Source organism: Abrus precatorius, unplaced genomic scaffold (assembly GCF_003935025.1).
Source record: "Abrus precatorius isolate BTA unplaced genomic scaffold, Abrus_2018 Scaffold8, whole genome shotgun sequence".
Taxonomy (NCBI): Eukaryota; Viridiplantae; Streptophyta; class Magnoliopsida; order Fabales; family Fabaceae; genus Abrus; species Abrus precatorius.
The window spans coordinates 35624482-35648464 of NW_020874428.1; the positions used below are offsets into that span (position 1 = coordinate 35624482).

Here is a 23983-nt window from a genome sequence, read left to right on the forward strand (position 1 = left end):
TTGACTTGTGCCCTAAACTCTGGCTCAAATTTTTCTTAAAAATATTTTGTATGTTTTTAAAAATATTAATCATTTAAATAAAATCTATGATTAAGTATTTTTACATATACATATGTATACAGTTTTCATATAGATTGAAAGACACGTAATAATAAATTAATAAATAATAATTTTTATTTGACCAGTGTCCGAAAATTTTTTCTTTAAAAGTATTATGTACATTTTAAAAAAATATTAATCATTCTAAGAAAATTATATATATATGGTCCAAATAATAATAATAATAATAATAATAAAAAAAAAAGATTTCAATATTTATTATTATAATATTAAATTATTTTTTTATAAAAAAATATTTTATAGTGGTAAGACTCACAACCTTGGCCTGTAAAATATTCGAGAAAGATAGGGATGAGGCAAGGGAGTTGGTGAATGGTGATCCATAGATTTCCACGACATCCTCAGATATCCAAATCAACCAAACTTGTCATTCTCATCTCAGACGCAAGTTCCAATCAGCTACTTCGTTTTCTAGCTTAGAATATCAAAAGTACACACAATCCATCTATGTATACTCTAAAAACCCTTTTCGACTGAATCCTGTTGCATCCAATCCATGGCTTCCATGTCTCTGATCATTCTCAGAGACCATAGACCAGGGGCGTACCATGCGCTGCTTAACCCAAGCTTTCGTACTCCCACTTGGATGAACCTTCACAATTACCATCTGGGTATGCTTGTTTTGTTTCTCTCCTTCTGGAAGATGGCTTCTGTTGTTTCTTTCCTTCACTTTCTGATAAGTTTTGTATTCATGTTGCTGTCTTTATAGACTTAAAACGTGGGCTTTATCTGGCTGAGAGTGGAAGAGCCTGTGAAATCCGAAGCGAGTTGCAGGCTCCAATTGTTGCAATTAGAAGACGCTCCTTAATCCTTGAAACGTCAAAAAGGTAATCTTTTGAATCCTAGTTCTGATCTTGGTAGGTCGGAAATTCATATATGCTTATGGAGTTCACATGATTGAAGAATTATTGTTTACTAGCAATTGGACTGGTAGCACATGGCAAAAGCTATTGAGAGTGGGGAGAATCATGAAGATGGAGGTGTCATGGAATGTCCTAAAGAAATGTCTGATTTTTCATAATTGACGTTTGAGGAGGGATTTGAGGGAATGGAATTCTAATTCTTTCCATTTAAGCCAGATATGTAGGTCCCCCGTGTTTTAGAGTTAACAACCTGCTTGGTTATCTCAAACATAAAGTAATTTGTAAAAGTGTAAAACTTTACAGCTATTATCTGGGAATAGTTAGGGGACCTTCTGTTTGCCATTATTATATGGTTGAAGTTCTGTGATCACAAGTTTAGGAAATTTGGCAGATTGTTAAGCTCCTCTGTGATTGCCTAATCTATTCTTGCACATGCATGTTTGGGCTAGTTAGCTACAAGAGATTTGTACCTTGGGCAAAAGGTTGCTGATTCTTCTTTTTTAAAGTAGGAACAAGGTGGGGGAAAAAGGAAAAGGCTAAACATCGCAGCAAATGGCGATTGTAACCAATTGGGAAACATTATGGTAAACGCTTTTATTGATATCCATCTTTTCAGCAGAGAATGATATTCGAGTAATTGAAGGTATATTATACCTTTTATGATAAACATGAAGGTACATTGGATTCCTTATGGTAAAAATGAAGACATGGGTCATGTTGATTGTTTGAGACCCTTAATTCATGTGTTACAGACAATAAACTGAAGGTCCTTCAATTTATTGTGCTTTATTTTAAGCAAGATAGTCAACATTTTTCCCATCAACTCTTCATTGGTTTTGTCAGTTATTTACATTGCATGGCAGCAGTAATTTTCTAGACTTCAGAACAAATTAGTTTATAGAGGAATGTTCAAGAGCTTAATGTAAACAAAGGATGGTAAATCTTGACCTTCTGATTTATTTTATTTTTTTCTACTTAAAAGTTCACAGTGAGTGATGCAGCTACAACTACTATGAAAAAGATGGTATATACTTGTATAAAGAAAGAGGAACCCAAGCCCACTTTAACATTTCCACAAAGTACTTTTACTGATGAGTGTTGGAGCAACAATTTGCTAATGACTGTATAAGCAGCATGTAGTGGGTTGGGTCGTTTCTTCTCATCCACAAGCTATGTAATTTCTCTTTTTCTAAAACCTAGTTATTAACCTGAAATTTAAGCACATTCTCCTGAGGCTTAAAAATTATGCACTAGAGTGATAATATTCTTTCCTGAACTCTACCAAAGATTGCTAAGTTCTGATTTGGTTCTTTGCTGGGCTACAAGTAAATGCTCTTCATGGATTGAGTACATTCCTTTCCTCCTGTTTCATGTAGGAGAGGGGGAGGCGAAAAAGTCAACTGCTTGACAGGATTGTCCACTTCCCCGTTAGTGACTTAAAAGGAAAATTTGTGAAACAAAGGAAAAAACATAATGGAAAACACCATCCAACTTGATAGATTGTCCTGTTTTTGGTTAGATACTGATTGGTAAATCTTTTGATCTGTTTTCTGTAGCTTGAACATTGACTTTCTTATTCTTGATTTAAAGTGCTAATGACTTGTTTATTGCTATTTTAGGAGTTCTCAAATATTGTGCAAAGCTACAACAGATATTTCCGGAGATATTCCTGAAAATACTGGGGGGCTGAGCCAGTATGAAAAACTTATTGAAACCATAATCACTCTATTTCCTGTCTGGGTAAGTATTAGAAATTCTCCTTCAATGTAGTAAATCAGAAATTTTTAATTTCATATTTGGTCAGTAGTTTGATAGTTGACTGACTTACACGAGCAGGTCATCTTGGGGGCTGTTGTCAGCATTTACAAGCCAACTGCTGTAATTACTCTGTTTTTCCCAGCTAATTACAAGGTTGAGTGGAAACATGTTGATTAACTGCTGTGAAGTTATGGCTCTATTCCAGGTAACCTGGTTGGGGACAGATATTTTTACTCTTGGCTTGGGTTTCCTCATGCTGTCTATGGGCTTGACATTGACATTTGAGGATTTCAGACGATGTATGCGAAATCCTTGGACTGTAAGGGACAATTATTGATATTCAAAGAAAAATCTGTTATTTCCTCCTTTTAAATATTATTTGTTTGGTTTTTGCAGGTGGGTGTAGGGTTACTTGCGCAATATTTTATTAAACCCGTGCTAGGCTTTGTCATTGCAACGGTATTTTTTGTTATTATTCGGACACTTTACCTCTTTGCTGCATTGAAATAAGTTCTTGAAATGTGTTGTGTTGTGCTGTGTCCTCTTTGTTTTTTTATTACCTTTATAATGTTGTTGTTGAAGAGATTTTGTCAATGGTAATTATTGATTGATTATTTAGCACTCAGATTATTTATATTAAATTCTCTGTTTTTCACTATTTTTTTATTTATGATTTATTAATCTAAGAAATTAAAAATATCTTTCTTTTAAAATGAAAATGATGATATTGGCCATTTGTTGGTTTTTTGATCCCTTATTTCTGTTGTCACTAATGATAAGCTAAGGGATTTTCCTCTGCTTTCCTTAGGCAAAATGGATGGCCATTCATAGCATTGACTAGGTTGTTCCTTCGACCTCTCTACTGGAATGGCAGAGTTATTTACCTTTAATTTTACTTTTCCCCTTTTCAATCCATAAGATGTAATTTCTTTGGAAACAATAGTGTCTTAGAACCTAGCTAGGAGTGGCAGCTAAATTTAGGTGTTATGATAAAATTAAAGAAATTTAGGTGTTATCATAAAATTTAGACAGAAATAAGAATGTTAAGGTAGATGAGTGGATACACAAGAAAAGATAGGATAAGAAATAATAGTATACGAGAGAATATTGGAGTTAAAAAAATGACTAAAATTCGTATAAATTAGTTTGATTACATGTAGAGAAGACCTTTGAAGGCATCGAAAGTAGATTATATGACTTAAGTCCAATAAAAAAGGGGTCAAAGAAGACTTAAAAGAGTGTTAGACAAAATTATTTAAAAAAACTTTTTGATAAACTAGATTCTTGAAAAATTGAATTTTTATTAAGTTCAATAACGTCGTGTGATCCATGTCGCTGACTTTACCTAGTAGGATAAAGCTTGGTTGTTGTTATTTATGTGAATAACAGGGATTTTGTTTCAATTTATTATCCTTATTAAACTATAACATCAATGGTAATCTTGGTGACAACATTTGTATTATCCATAATTGTGGTTGTAGGACTTAGTATGACTATTCATATATTGCAGCCAATTTTAGGATCTGCAATAGATTTTTTGTTTCAGTTACTGGTTAATGAGACACTATTTTTATGCCTAGTAGTTCTGTCACTCATATTTATTGGTCATTTTGTTGTTATTCTCTATTAGCAATGTGCTTTTTGTAATAGATCCAAAAAGTTTGTAAGTTTGGTAATTTATCTTATACTAGCTGGTGACATGTCATGTATAATCTTCTAACATCTATCTTTGTTTCTCAGACTCTTAAACTCTCGGCTCCTCTTGCAACTGGTCTTATTCTGGTCTCATGTTGTCCTGGAGGTCAGGCATCAAATGTTGCAACATTCATATCCAAAGGAAATGTTGCACTCTCAGTTCTTACAACAATGTATGTTTAACATGCATTCCCTTGTTTGTTTGTCTATGTTTTTTATGTTCTATTTTCTCCCCTGGGTGATCATGGTTAAAGTTTTTATATTTCTGCTCATAATTACTGTTGCTTTCAAAAATATTGGTGATTTCTGTAATCTTTATTTATTATTCGTTCTTACTGCTTGCTTTTGTAAAACACATTGTTTTTTCTCCTGTCTCTCTTTCAACCTATAAATTTTGTCATTTGAGTTGTAAAAGCTGTTCCTCATTGATTAAATATTGATATCCTATTAGTAATCTAGAATTAATGGATGCAAATTATCATATGCTTCATTGCATGTTCACTAAAAACTGAGTTTGTAGTCCTTGAAAAATTTACTTTGAGAATGTGTGCTTCTTGCTTCTTGAAAGAAGAAATGGAAGAATTTGTATTCATATGTTGATCTAGCTGTAGCCCTATAGCATTGTTTAAATTTGGCTGTTCAAGGTTAGAATACAATTTGAAATTGTTTGGCTGCAGTTTGAAAAATAATCATGATATCGAAAATACCTATGAACAAAGTACCCAGAAGCCAAAAGTTTTTCCTATATTGTTGGCATAACCAAAGCAATTTGATTATGAAGTAACTTAAAATTGAGACTTAATTCTATGGTATTGTACTGTATGCTTCTAATAGAAATATGAAGAACCTACATGCTGACATCTCTAAATCCAATACAATGCAATGTAAATATCCTCTTTAAACTGGCAGGGCTTAATTATATGCGTACAATATGCAATTACTAAATGCATGACATGGTTCCAGTTGTGTCCTGACTTGGCTTTATCACTTTTAGTATTTTATTATTTTATAGCAACAGTGAAGTTATCTGGTCTATATTAATGTTGTTGATTAAGAGTATTGTTTTCAGATATTAGGTTTCAGAGATATTTAAAGATGTTATTTACTGTTCTACAGGTGTTCAACTATTGGAGCTATTGTTATGATCCCGCTCCTCACAAAGCTTCTTGCTGGTCAACTTGTTCCCGTTGATGTTGTTGTAAGTTGTGGGTGGCCTTCTTTTATGGCGTGAAAGGGATGTTGAAAAAACTATTCATTTAAGTGATATGATACTGGCTTCTTATTGGCAAGCTATTGTGAAAATAAAGTGTAGTCCATACTTGACAGTACAAGTTATACTTTCTCTGAAACAAATGAATATTTGAACATAAGATGCCCTGTCTTTCTTCATGACATTCTGAGTGTTATTCTGTCTCTGCTGGGATTTTCACGCCATCTGTCGCTGTATTTATTATTTTAACTTGTGGAATGAAGCTGTTATTCTTTCTCTTTTGCAGGGCCTGGCACTTAGTACCTTTCAGGTTGTTTTAGTCCCAACAATGGTGGGAGGTAAGAGATGAAGTTATATGTTTGTTGGTTGGATGGGCAGTTGATGTGTCTCAACTTGGTCTATGGTTTCAATCTTAAAGATATGGATATTTTTAAAATCTTTGCTTTATCTGGCAGTTTTGGCAAATGAATTTTTTCCCAAGTTCACGTCAAAGATAACCATGTTTACACCTTTGATAGGAGTCATTTTGACCTGTCTCCTTTGCGCAAGCCCAGTAAGTTGACCCAGTTCTGGAAGATGAAGTTTACCAACATTATATTCCGATAGCTAGCAGTTTACTTCATTGTAAAATATTATTTGTCATTCTTTCTCTGCATGGAAATTTGACGTGCATTAACTTTTCAGATTGGACTAGTTGCTGATGTCTTAAAAGCTCAAGGAGCACAATTGATATTTCCAGTTGTTTTCCTACATGCTGCTGCATTTGCTGTTGGTTATTGGGTTTCAAGAATATCATTTGGCGAATCCATATCACGCACAATATCTCTAGAATGTGGGATGCAGGTGAGCCTGTTCATCATTCCACAATACCTCAGTGTGGATTGAGTATATTACTCACTTCAGAAAAATTTATGAATCATTCCACTCTTCCAAATGTGTGTTGCTTTTTTAAAAAATATATCATGTCAACTGGAGTTGGCATCTTAGCATACAGAAATACTTTCATTCATAATGTATAGAAATGAGTTTTCAAAGGATTCTGTTCTTGATACAATTTGATTATATAGAATGGATTTGGCCTCATACCAATAACCCATCGGTAGCATTTCTTTGTGTTTGCCACTTTGGCTATTATAAAATTGCAGAAAATGGACATCAAAACACGCGTGAATTTTCTTGATCTTGAGTAGTATGGTACTTAAAAAGAGAACAAGAAATGATATCAGATCAATAGATGAATAATGAAAGATGACATTTTGATTGTGTTTCTGGTAAAGGGTTGATCAGTATCAGTGATTCAATTGATGTTTAAACTTGTAATATGCTTCATAGATCCCTTTACAAAATCAAGGTAAAAACTCCTTGAGGTAATGTTTTGGCCTGATCATTTTGTCTAACCTTGTTTATTTATTTTATCTGCAGAGTTCTGTACTTGGACTTTTCCTTGCTCAGAAGCACTTTTCAAACCCCCTTGTAGCTGTTCCTTGTGCTGTTAGTGTTATATGCATGGCGGTAAGATAGGATATTTTTGCTGCTCTTAAGATAGTTTTGTTTTGTTCATTTGGTGTAAAAGGATTGTTGTCATGCAGCTTGGGGGGAGTACTCTTGCTGTGTTTTGGAGGAACAGACCAATTCCCCTTGATGACAAAGATGACTTCAAGGAATGAAAAATCATGGCCTCACTTCCATGCATTGCATGCCATGTAAATACTTCCCCCTCCCCTAATTTTTTGTGGGACAATTGTTTATGCATTGGTTGATAAGAAAATTTTGCTTTTGAATTCACGTGTAGACACTCAAGCAAATTTTGAAAAAAAATATTATATCAATTATATTATTTATTTGCGTACAAAAACTTTATATTATAAACATGAAATAAAATAAATACAACTTAAGCAAATATTTACTTCAATCATTGTATTTCGCAATTAATAGTGCTCGAGCTTCCCTTGACATACTTTCAATCCCAAGCACATGATAAGATTTCCTCTCTAGTCCCATTTCAGTCCATACTGTCATTTCCGTTTTCAACAAAAACCAAAATTTTGAAAATAATTAACAATTTAGATTTTTTAAATATAAAATAAGTATTAAATAACAGTGATGACATGTGTTACAGGAAATGAAAATTACAGTAAGATGTTTTCTCGTGTTCAAGAACAAAAACAAAAAAAATAAAAATTGGGATTGGTTTTCTGAATATTTTATCATGAAAAGGAGTACAATTTTTTTTTATTTGGGTGCTAGGAATAGAGTAAAGTTTATAAACTTTACATTCTATTCTTATTTGAGAAATTGATAGGATTGTGAGAAGATTAACAGATAATAGTTAGTTATATTTCATGTCCTTGAACTAGGGAAAGAAAATTAGAGGTATTGAATGTAAAAAAAAGAGAGTGAATATTATTATGTTTCACCCAACTCTATTTTTATTTTAAATAATTTAAATGATCTATTTTAATTCCATTTCTCCCCTTTTATCAATTCAAACTAACATGTGAGTATAAGATGTACAGAAGTATCTTATTACCTTTTAGAACTCATCACATGCTGCATTTTTATTGTATTAACTGTTTTGCATGTTGAATTTATAAAAATTTTAGTCAATAAACTTAAATAATGAAATGAAAATATAAAATGATGTAGAGTAATATACCTAAACTCATTTTTCAACAACATTATGTGATTTTACTCTAATATTGGGTCAGCTTTTAATTACTGCTCAATATACATATGTCTTGACGCTTAACACTTAATACACGTTCATTATAGGAAACCATAATCATTGGATCATCTTTATAATCATAAGAACATTGGAATATTTGACAATTATGTCATGTCACCGTACCACACTATCATATTTCTGTTAGTGTATCACTTGCGTTCATACGTTATAAAACTAGTATCATCTTGCTTACTTCTATAAAATAGTGTCTTTTACATATACGTTTCTTGCTTTATCATTAATCTCAAAACGTTCTCAAAACATCAGTCACTGAAAATATAGTATATTATAAAACATTTTATAACATTTAGTTTGATTTTTTTAACAAATAATCAATTTTGACCTATTAACGTTTAGCTCTGTTTATTATAGTAAATGATAACAGTGAATTCTTTCATTGTGATTACATATTTGTTTGAAAATCTCCAAATCACGATTTAGGAATTTGCCCTAGTCTACGAGCATGAAACATAATAGCTTACAGTAAGTTTTAAACTAACAACTTTTTTGTCTTTCTATTATACAAGCATTTTTATTTTTTAATTTAGTAAAATTATAAGTTATAAAAATTCAAGTAATTTATATATATATTTTTATTATAAAGTGCTAATAAATTAAAGAAAGAAACTTTCAAAATTGAGAGAGTTACCCTAAAAGACGTCTTCCTTTTATATGTTTTTTATATTATTATAATGTTAATAAAACTGAATTTAAAATTATTTTTTAAAGCTTAAATTTTAAGAGTGTTTAAAAATTATATTTTAGAGAAGATGAGAATATATATACACGCGCGTGTAAAGATTCTCTAATTTTTTAATTTTTTAAAATAAAAATTATAAAATGATATATTAGTATAAATTTAATATGTTATTTTTTATTTAATTTTATAAATATAATATAAATGTTTTAAATTTTTTAAAATATTTGCCCTCTTCTTTAAATTTAAAAATTTAACTTTCACACATACTCTAAAAGATTTATGTCAATGTATTAAAAATATTTCGATTGTTTTTTCAATTTTAAAATTACTTTTTATTTAATTTAATCATATTTGATATAATAACATTGAAGTTTATTATTCTCTTTAATATAGTTTCCTATAAGTTTTATCTAAAATTTAAAACATATATATAGAATATACAAGATATTTAATAGTATTAAAAAAAAATATTAAAAAATTACAATTGACTTTCACAGTTAAGAATATAAAGAGATAATAAATTAATATTATAATTGATTTTATTTTTCGTTATCTTAAAAGATTAATTATGTATATTTAGTTTAGTTTTTTTAAAATAGTATTTTTATCTGTTTAAAAAAGTTATTATAAATAATTATTCTATAAAAAGTTATACTAATCATAACAAAATATAAAAATTAATTATTAGAATCATGAACACACTACAAGAAATTACATATATATAATAATATACAGTAATTATAGTATTTATCATTAAAAGCTTTAAAAGTCGTCACGATATCATGTAATCATTAAAATAAAATATTTATTATACAAAAATTAACGTCACTAATATATAAAAATATTAATAATAAGATAATTTACTATTGACATGTATAATATTTAAAATAATTATTAGTCATTATTATTCTAAAGATAATGACTAATTTATTCATCACTATTAAAAATTATTTTTAATAATATTTTTATAACAAAAAAGTTTTTAAAATTAAATATTTAATTAATAATTAATTTAAATTAATAATTTATATATTATTATTTAAATTTATATTACTAATAATTTTAATTATTTTTTTTTAAAATTAACGTGGTCATTATATCAAAATAATTATATTATAACAATTATATTTTTAAATAATATAAATATAAATTAAAATCATAAATAATAAATTATGAAGATCTATTGAATTATAAATTTAAATATAATAAATATTTAATAAAAATTTACACATAAAAATTTATATACCAGATCTGTTAAATAATGTTTTAAATATATTAGTTAAAAATTTTATTTATTTACTTTTAAATATATTAAAATGCATTAAAATTTTTAAAAATAGTTGCTTTAATAATAGTTTTTACGAAAGAAATAATTTTAGTTTTTTAATAAGTGTCCACTAATTAATCATATCTTTAATTTTATTTAAAACAACGTATAATTAATTTATCAATACTGATAAATAGTATTTATATGTCACAAATCTATACTATAATTTAAAAAAAAATACATAATTAAATAGTTAAAATTTTGATTTATATATTAAATAAATGAATATTTTTCATGTGGTCCTATTTATAATATATAAATAATTATTTTTTCACAACTAATATAAAATAGTTATATATCATAAATTTATACTGTATTATATTTTGTAGTAATATTAAATAGTTAAATTAATAATTAATATATTAAATGAATGAATATACTTACTTATATAGATAATAAATAAGTATATCATTAAAAATAAATTTTAAAACAAATAAGAATATAAAAGAAATTAGAAATTGATATATTTAAAAATATATTATGTTTCTTATAATTTAAACAAAACAATATTGATAGTCATTTCTTATAAATAAAAATGTAAAATATATAATAATGAATTATTTTAAAATAAGTTTGTAATTTTTATAATTAGGAATAACAATAATAATTAATATATTTTATAAATAAGATTGAAGGTAATATATGTCTTTGATATTTTGTAAGTAAAGTATTAAAAATTAAATACAGATACAAAATATTTATATTTTGTTGTAAAATAATAAAAAATAATTTAAAAGCGAAAGGAAGCGGATAGTCGCCAAGGTAATTCAAAAGAAGCGTTTTCGCAGCATGGCCACTTGTTGCGTGGGGAACAAGAATGTGCTCTCCAAATAAGACAAAACATACAAAACCTAGAACAAACCAAAATGTGAATGTGATCGAAAAATCAGAATATAGTTATTTTAATTTGAAATGAATCAAGATATTTTTAATTTGAAAAATTAATACTCATAATTTCTTTCCATGTAACATATGGTTAAAACCGATTATGGGTAATAAGTATAAAATAATATATATATATATATATATATATATATATATATATATATATATATTAAGTTCAAGAAGGTCATTTTATATTACTAGGAAACAATTGAATTAGTTTATTTATATGTAAATTCACATTTTTTTCAATTTTTATTTTAAAAAAATTAATTATTAAAAAAAAAAAAAAACAGTTATTTAACGTTGTTTTGTTTCTGAAGAATCTAGGCAACTTTGTTTTATTCTTAGTCTACAGCGGGAAACATATTTTCTGAAGCAGTCACCATATACATACACTGACATAGCTTCTCTGCTGGTATCGCCAAGATCAAATTTTTTCACGCTCCACACTTAACATGTCTCATCTCAACTGGGAAGCTGATAAAATGTGCCTAATACACTCATATTGAATTTGACACCTTCTTTGGTTTTGACCCTTTTTTTGTTCCTCCTTCTTCCTCTTTGATTTCTCTCTTCTGGGTTTTCTTCATTTTCTTGTGTTGCTTGGTGTTGTGATCGCTTTTGTCACTGAGGGTTTTGGTTTTAGGGTTTTGTTTGTTGTTAAGTTTTTGGGTTTTCTTGCACCCTCATGTTGCCTGGTCATAGCTGCGTGTGTTGCAAGGTTTATGCATTTTCTGCGTTTTAGTGTTGACTTGCGTCTCTCCGTTGACTTGCTTCTGCACCTCATTCTAATCTTTGTTTTTTTTTGGGTTATTTTCAGTTTTAAGTGCTTTATATGTAAATTCATACATCCGTTGGCATTTAACCTATGCTTATTAAATATTTTTTTTGGTTTTAAATATGTGATGACAATTTATCTTATAGTTATCAACTATTCTATGCATGATTTGTTATGCCTTTACCGGCGATCATAGAATTTGGTCTCTATTACGTCACTTTCGAAAAATGGAAAATGGTCCTTGGTGAAGGCGAATTTGCGTGGAATGGATGTTGTGTTTCTTGGGAGGCTTGGCATCATTTAGCTTGGATTATTTTATTATACTTTTCCATCCATTTCTAACTCCTTATCTTTATGGGTTTGGGTTGGGGAACAGGTTGGATGTGTATATCTACGATTATCTTAAGAAGAGACAATTGCATGCTTCTGCAAGAATATTTCAGGCTGAAGGAAGTGTTTCAATGGATCCTGTTGGTAAGATAATAATATGAGGCTATGAGCATTCTTAGGAGAAAGAAGTTTGTTACATGCAAATGCAATTGCTCTTCTAATTTTTTTTTTTGAATTTGACTTTTACTTTTGGCCACATGCTACAGTTATAGACGCACCTAATGGTTTTCTTTTTGAGTGGTGGTCTGTCTTCTGGGACATATATATTGCCAGGACAAATCAGAAACACTCAGAAGCAGCAGCATCTTACAGTAAGGTGTGCATGTGTTTTAAATATACCTTAATTGATTTATAGTTCCTCAGTGTCCTTCTTAGTATAAGTTGTACTCATTTTTATCTTCCCGCCTTTAATGTTGGAAAATGGAACCAAGGTTAAGCAAGGGGTCCTCATTGATGTCCTTTCTTTGTGTATGCTATGTGTATATGAATTGATTTTTTTAATCTAGACAATCATGTGTGTGTGTATTGGCGCAATAGTCCATGGTTTAGTATTTATTATGTGCTGGTGATGATTTTCATTTAGTATGCTACTATTTTCTGTGGTTTTAAGTTGATTAAAAATGTGTATATTGACATCTGCCATCTTAAGTAACTGGGTCCCTGTCAAAATCAGAATGAAATGATTGTTTCAATATCTTTAGCCCTTATTTTTAGATGTTTACTGTGTAGTATAGACTATAGACCACATATCATAAATGTTCCCTCACTGTACATTTGAAAATGACAGAGCCAACAAAGTAAGGCTCGAGAAATGCAGAGGCAACTAGAGCAAGAGCTTCTGAATGCAAACCCAAATCAACAAATGCATATGCAGCTCTTATTGCAGAAGTATGCACAGCAGCAGCAAAGTATGGGTGGAACACAGCTTGTTAGTGGCAGTGATAGCTGTCCTATTAGCAATGATCCTTTGATGAGGCAGAACCAGGCAACTTTAAATGCTATGGCAACAAAAACGTATGAGGACAGGTTGAAGCTTCCACTTCAGCAAGATGCTTTAGATGGTGCGACCATAAAGGTATCTAGTCTATCAAGGATTATAATAGGGTCCTGTTATTTTTTATGATTAACATCACAATGATTGTGCTATTTATCATGCAGCAAAAAGTAGCTGATAATGTTGGTCAGCATCTGGACCCAAACCATGGGTCATTGTTGAAAGCAGTAGCAGCAACCACTGGTAGACAGGCTACAGGGTACCTACTTATTGTTTCTTTGATGAGAATCTTTATTATTCATGTCGTCTTTTTCTCAATTGCTTATCTCAATTTGGGCTGAATTTGTAAGTTGTCAAATTCTCTTTGCAGGCAGAAATTGCTCAGTGTTCCTAGCATTTTACTGGGGAATAATCAACAAGTTCAAAATCGGAACCAGAAACTTCCAGTGTCTACACAAGTAATTATGAATGTCATTATTGTCTTGATTTGTGCATGAGCCTCATTTCAAATTTATAATATTTTGTATTTACTGGTCCTGGGTCCTGAAACAGGACATAAAGAGTGATATGAATGCAATGCCGAGGTCTCAAGCTGTTGTTCCAGAAGGATCCTCTATCGGTTGTCATGGTACTGATTTGCTGTTTCAATTTAAACTTATCGTTTCTAAATTTACTTTTTTTTTTAGTGTTTGAAAGCTTTAAATTGCTGAGGCAATTGAATCATTAGGTAGGTGTCTTCAGATCTGTAATTTACTTCAATACTGTCTGTGAATTTTCCTTCTCCTTATATCACTTCCTTATGTAATTTGATTCATAGTTTATTTCTCCCTCCCAAAAATTGTATATTCCACTTTACGTAATTAAAATATATTTTAGGGTCTTATATTTTAAAGTTTATGTACTTGATAATTATTCTCTTTGGCTATTGGTGACATTGTTAAAATAAAACAACATATAGTATATTTCTAATAATCGCTGTTAGATCTTGCCAGAGATAAGCAATCATTCATTTGTAGACCTTCTCCTAGTATCCTAAGCTTTTGGGTGATATGGTTTTCTGACATTAATATAAGTCCCTTTGATCAAATGGTTGTTAATAAAAGTAGAGGTTAGTACACAAAATAAAAGTTGTAGATGCCCAAAGTCTGAATTCAGTTATCTTCTCACAAGTGGTTCTTGAAAAACAGTAAATGGTCTTATCTATAAGGAACTTTACTTATCTAATGGCATGCTGTTGTTTTCTAAGTTAAAGACACGCCATAGATATAGCCATGATCTTATATAGCTCTCATTACTATGAACATGTCTTTTTTTTTCACTTTAAGGAACATGTTTTCTTTGGCACAGAAGATTCATTGAAATCAGCCGAATATTTCCTGGGGTTTTATTAAGTCATTGGAATGCATAACTCAACATGAATACATCAACTTTGATATCTTGAGATATTTACCTTTCCTTGATGTAGTGCATAGTTACTTTATATGCCACCCTATTAATGATTTCTCTTGGATTTGTGTTAGATTGTAATGGTTTGGTTTTATGATTTGCATTTGATTCTTGGTTGACAATTATTCTCATTTTAGGTTCAAATCAAGGTGGTAGCAATTTGACTCTGAAAGGATGGCCTCTAGCAGTAAGAATTACTTTGGCATAATTCTCCCTAACACAATCGTGATTCTGTTTATATGTTGATTTGTGTGATTTTTCCCCCAGTCCATCTTTCTTTGTTAATTGATTTGTCAAATTCAAATTTCAAGTTATAAATCTAGCTATATTATGGAAAATAGCATTTAGTGGTGCAGCATTGCAAACTTTATTGAATTACATAATTAATGTTGTATGTTTGATAAATTACTTTATTGGTCTATGTATGTGTTTTAAGGTTGAAGATTGGGCACTTTCCTTTAAAAATAGTATGCATTAATGAAGCAATCTTTCTTGTAAGTCATAATAATAGAAGGACATTATCTATCTGATAGAGCATCTGTCTGGTTGGTTCAATGTGAAGGGGAAGCCTCTCTACTTGGCTTGGGCATAACTCTACTGTTGGCCTCTGTTAAAGTTTTAACTTATAATATGAGATGTTACTGCAAAATGGAAATTGCCAAAATTGGTTGTGATATGGATGTTTTGGTTTACCAATTGCTTTAAATTTCATCATTGAGAAAATAATAATATAGGCTATCTTTCATCTTCATTTACTGTCCAAGAAATCCTATTTGTGATTTGATCTCAATTATTTTAGGGACTGGATCAGCTTCGCTCAGGATTTCTCCAGCAAAATAATTTGATGCAGTCTCTGCAATCTTTCAATCAACTTTCTCTACGGCAGCAACTTATGCTACAGGCACAACAAAATTTAGTTTCTCCTTCTGCCGGTGATTTTGAAAGCAGAAGGCTCAGGATGCTTCTTAATTGTCAAAATACGGGTCTTGGGAAAGATGGTCAATCTAATTCCGTAGGTGATTTGATGCCTAATAATGGAACACCTGCACAAGTTGGTTCCCCTGTATTGCCTCGTCCAGACTCAGTTATGTTCCCTAAGGTACACCTGTGCTTGATTTGGATTAATTTTTCCACCACTTTGAATGTATTCCATCAGAAATTTTCTTCTGGGCTTCCCTAAAGTATTCATTGTATATTAAATTGTCTTTTTCAGCAACAAGTTCAAAAGAGTAGTCAGCAGGTTCAACAATATTCACAGCATCCTCTTTCAAGCCAGCAGTCTCAGAGTCTCCAGCGGCAAGAAAAAATTAGTCCTGGAAGCATGACAGTAGATGGCAATGTGTCCAGTACCTTACAAGGAAATGACCAGGTTTTCATCTGCTGCTTCTGAGAAATATTTAGTGACTGAAATGCATATCTCGGTCTCTTAATTGGTTTGTGTGTGTGTTAATTTAAGGCTTCCAAAAGTCAAATTGGGCGAAAGCGAAAGCCAGCATCATCTTCAGGTCCTGCCAATAGCTCTGGAACTGCAAACACCATAGGACCATCTGCCAATTCACCTTCCACACCATCTACACAAACACCTGGAGACATGATGATAATGTCAACTCTGCAACAGAATGTTCCTTCCTCTAAGTCATCGCTTATGTTTGGTACCGATGGTTTGAGCTCACATACATCAGCACAAAATCAATTGGTTAGAGACTCTTTCACAAGGATTTTTTAGAGTCACTACTTATGTACTTTAACCCTGATTTTGAAATAAACATCTTCTCAAAACACAGTTGTGGCATCCTAATATGGCCCCATTTTGGTTGAGAAGTGAGAACTCCTTTTTCTCTGTCTGTCAGATGAAAATGTTTTTATTTATACTACAACAATGGCCCAGATGTTTTTTTATTTGCTGATGCTTGCATGCATAACCCCCACCCCTCCTTCCCTCCAACGCAGAGAGAGAAAACAAGAAAAAAATTAAGAGTAAATACATGAGTAGTGTTGAATACTGATCATCTTTGTAATTGCCATTCCATTAGTATAATGAACATGTAAGCTTTTTTTAAGTATGGAATTGTTAGAAAAACTACATGGCGGCAAGGCAATTGAATTATTATTTGGCAGGCTGACATGGACCAACTTGCGGGTGATGGATCTATGGGTGACAATGTTGAGTCATTCTTATTACTTGATGATACAGACCCTACAGAAAAAGTTGGCAAAGGTATGATAAATCTGATGATGAATTATCTTTCCTCTCTTTCCCTTCTCCAAAAATATCCCAATCCAATAGGCTCTTTGTGGAATAGATTTCTTGTGACTACATGGAAAAGCCAAAGAATTCAAATTTAAATGGTTTCCTATATATTAGGATTTTCATTCAAGGAGATCAAGCATATAATGGCAAGTTCACATAAAGTTGAGTGTTGTCACTTCTCATCAGATGGAAAACTGCTTGCTACAGGTGGCCATGATAACAAGGTAAGTGCTGGATTGATTCAACTTGAACTATGAAATGATCTCCATTTCAGTAGAAACGTTACATTTAGTGGTTGTTCAAAGAAGCTTTCCTTTAGGATTTGAGATTGTCATATGGTAAAATCCATGGTTATAAAACTTGGATTGCACTGGCCGGTTTGACCAGTGAACCAGCTAGGTAACTGATTTGATTAGTTGATTGACTCTGCTTTCTAACCGGTGCAATCTGGTATTGCTCAGATGGTAAAATTGGTGACCTGTCAGTTTATAGATAACTGGACCAGTAACTCACTGGTGGAACTAGTGTCCCAGTACCTTGACCAAGTTAATGAACAGGCTGGGTGTAATAACATCGATGAAATCAATTTTTCTGCTCTGTGGTGCAGGCTTCTTTGTGGTGCACAGAATTGTTTAACCTGAAATCTACACTCCAGGAGCACAGTGAATGGATAACTGATGTTCGATTTTGTCCAAGCTTGTTGCGTGTTGCTACATCCTCAGCAGACAAAACTGTTAAGGTTTGGGATGTTGATAATGTAAGTCAAGATTTTCATTGGTCAAAAATTTCAAATTAAAGTTAAATTAATTTGGATTTAGATAAAATTTATTATGTTTTATTTTTTTTCAACGTTCAATTAACAAAGCTGAGAACTTCTTTCTGATGTTAAATTTATGTTGTGAAATCACTAAATCCTGTAAATTATGACCCATGTCTAATCTCACTGCTTGCATGTCTCACATTTACACCCTATTTTTTCATTAACCTTGTCACTATGTTTGTATCTAAGGAAAAAAAGGGCCCAAATGGGTGAGAAATAATTAGACAAGATTTTAAACGCTTCCATTCTTTGGTTAATAAGAAAGAAATAATATGAGACCCACATAAACTGAAATCTTGGCAAAATTGGTGTGAAAGTGAGAATTTTTTTCCTAGCATTCCTTATTTAACCTATTTACTTACAACACTCTATACTCTTTTTAAGGGCATATCTGTTTCCTTGTCTTCTCTTTCTTTCATTTTTTTTTATACTAAATACCCAAAAATCTCTCGCATTTTCTCACCACTTTCTTTCTATTCATATTCTTTCTTTCCTTTTTCTTTCATAAACCAAACAGAGCATATATTTCCTTTATGACCCCCCTTCCTCTGTTGACCACTAAAATTTCAGCAATTGAGTGGCTATAGCCTATAACTATTAATGAATTTGAAATGAAAACCTTTGGATCAATCTGAGAGAACTAAGGTGTGATTATAAATGATTGAAATCAGAGGAAATAGATCAAAGATGGAGGGATTGAGTGTCTTCTATTGCCGGAACTTGTCAATAAATCAACCTGGAGTTGGTTCCTTATCTTTTCTTGTATCTTTGCATGCTGTTTGATGGCCAGTTAATTTTCTTCCCTTGTCCCTACATATTTGGAATCTTATAGGGTTATTACTTCTTGATCTTAGCACCAGTTATGCAACTGTTGACTTTGTTGGCTTTAGTGTGGAAAGTCAACTAGCTTTAAAAGACCTCCTGAATCAACTTATATAATTTTATTCTTTTGATTTTTCAGTTCTTTAGTCCAATGGGTGCATCACATGGATTTTTCTTGTATCAGTTTATGTGCTATTTCATTACATGCTCACTTCTTTTATTTTTATCATATAATTGATGGAAATTTGATTATGCTTTGCAGCCAAGTTATTCTATTCGAACATTCACTGGACATGCAACGTCTGTGTTGTCACTAGATTTTCACCCTGACAAAGATGACCTTATTTGCTCTTGTGACAATGGTGAGATAAGATACTGGAGTATTAAAAATGGTAGTTGTACTGGGGTTTTCAAGGTACGGAATCTCACATCAATTGTGAAGCAGGCTGTAATTACCAACGTATTGTTATAATTTGATTGCAAATAACTTAATTTCCCAATACTTTTTTAGGGTGGTGCAACTCAGATGAGGTTTCAACCTTGTATGGGAAGACTTCTTGCAGCTGCAGTAGATAATCTTGTATCCATTTTTGATGTAGAAACCCTGGGTTGCAAACTTCAACTACAGGTCAGCTGTGAATTTTTTGTTTGTAATAAGTACATGTATTACCAACATTACATTTTAATTTCTAGTCTATGGCTCAAGTTTCATGTAGTCAACAATAGATTGCCAACATTCATTTGGAGAACATACATTCTACAGTATTTGATTATTTTGCTATTTACCTCAAAAATAGGTGTATCAATAGTTGATGTTCTTTTATATTTGATATCAATGGATTTAATGGGGCTAAACAGTGAAGACACTCCCATCGCAAAATTAAAGTTGATTTCAGATGTATAATTGATATTACAAATGAGGTAAGATAGCATGTGTTTATAGCTGACAGATAGCGATAGCACACTGTTGAAAGGGATTGAGATAGCCGAGCGATAAAGTTAATTTCAGATCATTGCTCATGCCACTGGAGTTTTTTTTTTTTTTTTTGGGAGGGGGAGATGCGTGCAGTCTTATCTTTCTGAAGGGAGAGGCTGCTTTTGCAACTAGAACCAGTATTCCCCAAGTCATAGGGAAGAAATGGCACAGTGTACTAATAAAGTTCAATTAATTTTTGTGGATGCTTAACAATTTTGAGAAGTCAAAGTTGATAACTGCAAAATTTTTATGATCACCAAAATATCCTTCCATGGTTTCTCCCTTTCTTGCTTTGCGTATAATCTTTGGCTTTTGACCACATATCTTTCATAATTGTAAGTTGGGGGCAATTTAGACCAAGCAAGACTCTAGATGAGGTAAAACCATTGAAAATGATTTAGAAATAAATGGCGTTGCTGAAGAATTGGTTTTGGATAAAACATAATGGTATTGTATAAACGGTTTTGTAAAAGGCTTAGGTTGTTATCGTTGTCTGAAAAATGGAGGGAATTCAATATGCAAGTTGTTGGTGAAATAGAATTTTACCTATCTCATATATTGATATGGCCAATAATTGGAAGTCGAACATGATTTAGTTATTTTTCTCAAAAGTGGTATAGAATTTATCCATGGATGCCACTTTCTGTGTCACATTTTTTTGCCCCTCTTTTTACTGGAGTTATGAGTATTCGAGTATGCAATATTTATCAACCTTGATCTGATGCTTGATGTTAGGGCCATAACGACCCTGTCAAATCTGTGTGCTGGGATTTGTCTGGAAAATATATGGCTTCTCTTAGTGGTGATCTGGTTAGAGTCTGGACAGTTGGATCTGGTGGCAAAGGGGAATGGTTACATGAGTTGAATGCATCTGAGAACAAATTCAACACCTGTGCTTTCCACCCTTTCTATCCTGTGCTGGTCATTGGTTGCCGTGAGGTAAGTTATCTTTTATCGTATAATTATTATATCAAAGAATAAAACATGTTATTCTGACTTTCACCGACAGCATTATCTTCCTTTTTGTTGACTTGGGAAGTTTTGTTTTTGATGTGGAATCATGGGGATTTCAGACTCTTCAGCTGTGGGACTTCAGTGAGAACAAGACATTGACTCTTAATGCGCATGACAAGGTTGTATCTTCCTTGGCAGTTTCAAATGTTACTGGGTTGCTGGCTTCAACTAGTCATGACAAGCATTTCAAGATATGGAAGTGACTTGCACTTTGCCTCGTGGTATTGACAATGTAAATAGATATTCCATGGCTGCAAACATAGGTGTTTTCCTTTGTATATGTCCTTTTTGTTCCTTCTTCCTTATATAGGTTCTCTTTAACAGTAAAAGGGATGTTTTGGATTTTGGCCTCGTCCCTGTTTGCCCATACAAGTCATACGACCCTTCTGAAAAATTTCTCTACACGTTGGTTTAGAAATTGAAAACCGTATATCATGAAAGTGGTAAACCTCACAGTACATATACACGTTATGAAATTTTACTTGGGAAATATCAATGTTTACTTGGCCTATATGTGTATACTCCAAATTCCCCTCTCTTTGTCATATTTATACTTTTGGTCCGGAAGAGTGTACTTGAATTTATCATTGCTATTTAGTTAGAAAAAAAAAGATACAAAGTTGACTATAGAAAGAAAAAATTCATGCAAGTTGATTAACATTTATATGAGCCAATTACTACCATGTTTGGTTCTGCCTGAGACAACTCCAAGCATGTTTTTGGCGGATGCAAGCTTGGTTTTGTTAGGAAAAAATCGTGTTTAATTCTCAACCCAAGTCAAGTTTATTAAGTAAACATTTAACTAGAGTACAAATTTTATACTGTTTTTGATAAACTTATTTGAAGATAAAATACAGAAGCATAAATTATTCTAACTTCAAAATTAATTTTGTAAGAATAAAAGCAACTAAATTCATGTTAATGAGAACATAAAGGCCCCATTATTCACTTTCACTTGACGGGTCTTACTCCGTTGCATTCTTAATAAACTCGAGTGCATTGTTACAATGCTTCGATTTGAGGCTAATGTATTCCTTCCAAGTGATTGGGCCATAGTATGGTGGATGACCATGATTGGTCAACTTAGTCAAAGGTGATATCTTCACATCCCTTGGTGGGCCATAGATGTATGCGACGGAGATCCGGTGACGTGTCTTGTTCACAACCGCTCGATGCAGAACGTTTTTGAATCGGCCATTGGTAAGCACGTGCATCAAGTCACCGCAGTTGACCACCAGTGCACCGGGAATAGGCTGCACCGGAATCCACCCAATTCCTTCTCTAAGGATTTGCAGACCACTGTAACCGCTGCTTTGGTGAAGAACCGTGAGCAACGATGTGTCAGTGTGTGGGCCTAGGCCCACGGCTCGGGCTGGCTCTGGGCAGACTGGGTATGAGTTCAGTGCAAAGAGAACTTGGGCTTTGGTGTCGCCCGTTTTGGGCTTGAACCACTGGACATCTTCTGGGCTTGTTTCCAGTGATTCAAGCATGAGATTCATCATCCTTTCAGTTGATGCCCTCATCTGTCTCTGGCACTTCTCCATTACAGTGCTGCATCCACATATGGATAACACTCTCAATACTAAAACAATTCAATAACAACTACGGCACTTTTTTGGTTTGAAAAAATATTTTTTATTTTTCACTCTTAATTAAAAATAGTTCAGCTTATTTTTTTTATTTTTTTTTATTTTTTATTTTTTATTTTTGTTTTCAAGAGTAAAAAAACATATTTTTAACGCTAATTAAAAGGCAGACAACAAAGCTCAAGTCGAGGGTAAGGGAAAATGCAATACAGATTGGACAAATAAAGCTCAACTTATTTTTATAAAATAAATTATTTTTAACTTATTTAATAAATTTATAGAATAAAATATTATTTTTTAAATACTATTAAATAAATATTTAAATAAGCTACTTATCTAAACACACGTTAAACCATTCATAAATATTTTTTTGTAGTGAGAGGTACACTGTAGCTAGTGCATGTTTTAACACACGACCCGGTTATGCTTGGTGCAAGCACATGTGATGTTTTTCTCGTGCAGCCACCACTTACATTCCTCACGTAATCACCACTTAAAGAAGATATATTATTAGTATAATAAATTTTTTATTTATATTTTTAAAGTTTAAGTTATGACAAAAATAATTTTTTGTTTATCTTTTGTGCACTAGAAAAAAGCAAATAAATATGTGAATAATTGAAAAAATAAAAAGATAATTTAAGAGTTTATTATTTATAGAAAATAAATTTATTTATAGACACGTTGTATTTATTCATAAAGAGACATTTTGATTGAATTTCAAGTATAATTGATATGTCACTTTATTCTAATTTTTGCTTCTATAAATAGACATGCCATTTTAATTGATACCTGTTTGTATATAAATAGTCACATCATTTTGTATTTATATGACATATAAGAATATGCCGTTTAATTTACATATTAATAATTAACTTGTATAAAATGTTATTATTAAATCAAAACAAATTTTCATCTTCATTAACACAATATATTTATTTATTTACATGAAAAAAACAACCTTTATGTAAAATTAAAAAAAAAAAATACAATTTTTCACATTTTAAACATTTTATATTCACTTCTTCATGTAACTCACCTTTTTTAATTTTTATTTTTTCTTCTATGTCTATTTTTATTTATCATAAAAATATATATTAAAATTATGTATGTGTTGTAACAACAAATCTGAAATAAAATAATTTATTTAAACTAAAATATTATTAATTTCCTTAAATATTATAATAAACAAAATTTTTAACAGAATGTAATTTTATTTTTTATATTTTAAATATATATTTTAAAATAAATTAAAATTTTGAAAGTAACGGACAGTATAAAATAGGAAAAACATTAGATTCAAATATTTTTTATTTTAACAAAAAATTCAATTTATTTTAATAATTTTTAATATAGCTTAATCAACATAAATTTTTATCATTGTATCATTAAATTTATAACATAAATTTTCATTTAAAAAAATTATTAAATGAATATTTAAATCAATTATATATCCAAAATACACTTTAAATCATTAATAAGTAGTTTTTGTGGTGAGGATCAGAAAACACGACAACGGTTATGCTTGGTGCAGGCACATGTGATGCAACTCTCAAGTTGCCACCACTTACACAAGAGAATGAAGAGATATATATTTTTTAGAATAAATTTTGATTTACATTT

General features: G+C 31.2%; 3 protein-coding genes across 10 annotated transcripts; 2 read left to right on the forward strand and 1 right to left on the reverse strand.

Moving 5' to 3' along the window:
- Positions 1 to 439: 439 nt before the first annotated feature.
- Positions 440 to 7454, forward strand: LOC113846253 (sodium/pyruvate cotransporter BASS2, chloroplastic). Of its 5 annotated transcripts, none has more exons than XR_003501654.1 (13): positions 440 to 731; positions 830 to 947; positions 2603 to 2723; positions 2820 to 2861; positions 2947 to 3060; positions 3138 to 3200; positions 4482 to 4609; positions 5553 to 5634; positions 5933 to 5984; positions 6102 to 6199; positions 6331 to 6489; positions 6792 to 6894; positions 7069 to 7158. XR_003501654.1 is itself a non-coding variant. In XM_027474302.1 (13 exons), exons 1-13 carry the CDS (start codon positions 617 to 619, stop codon positions 7311 to 7313), a joined length of 1257 nt encoding a protein of 418 aa, XP_027330103.1. In that variant the 5' UTR covers positions 440 to 616; the 3' UTR covers positions 7314 to 7454. The 5 variants fall into 5 exon arrangements, 4 of the variants coding, with proteins under 4 accessions (XP_027330103.1, XP_027330104.1, XP_027330105.1 ...); XM_027474302.1 differs by lacking the exon at positions 6792 to 6894 and adding an exon at positions 7236 to 7454 and having other exon boundaries at positions 2606 to 2723; XM_027474301.1 differs by lacking the exon at positions 6792 to 6894 and adding an exon at positions 7236 to 7454 and having other exon boundaries at positions 553 to 731.
- A 4154-nt stretch (positions 7455 to 11608) lies between these two features.
- Positions 11609 to 21400, forward strand: LOC113846262 (transcriptional corepressor LEUNIG-like). Of its 4 annotated transcripts, none has more exons than XM_027474320.1 (18): positions 11609 to 11770; positions 12438 to 12535; positions 12658 to 12767; positions 13239 to 13526; positions 13610 to 13704; positions 13816 to 13903; positions 13998 to 14073; positions 15029 to 15078; positions 15691 to 15990; positions 16105 to 16260; positions 16348 to 16587; positions 17010 to 17109; positions 17257 to 17366; positions 17750 to 17899; positions 19047 to 19199; positions 19296 to 19412; positions 20496 to 20699; positions 20834 to 21374. In XM_027474320.1, the coding sequence occupies exons 1-18, from the start codon at positions 11739 to 11741 to the stop codon at positions 20975 to 20977; spliced, it is 2511 nt and encodes an 836-aa protein (XP_027330121.1). In that variant the 5' UTR covers positions 11609 to 11738; the 3' UTR covers positions 20978 to 21374. The 4 variants fall into 4 exon arrangements, with proteins under 4 accessions (XP_027330121.1, XP_027330123.1, XP_027330122.1 ...); XM_027474322.1 differs by having other exon boundaries at positions 11609 to 11698; positions 20834 to 21291; XM_027474321.1 differs by having other exon boundaries at positions 11609 to 11740; positions 20834 to 21282.
- On the reverse strand, positions 19841 to 22491 carry LOC113846263 (gibberellin 3-beta-dioxygenase 1-like). The gene has a single exon (XM_027474325.1). The coding sequence runs from the start codon at positions 22316 to 22318 to the stop codon at positions 21740 to 21742; it is 579 nt and encodes a 192-aa protein (XP_027330126.1). The 5' UTR covers positions 22319 to 22491; the 3' UTR covers positions 19841 to 21739.
- Between the last annotated feature and the right edge of the window lie 1492 nt (positions 22492 to 23983).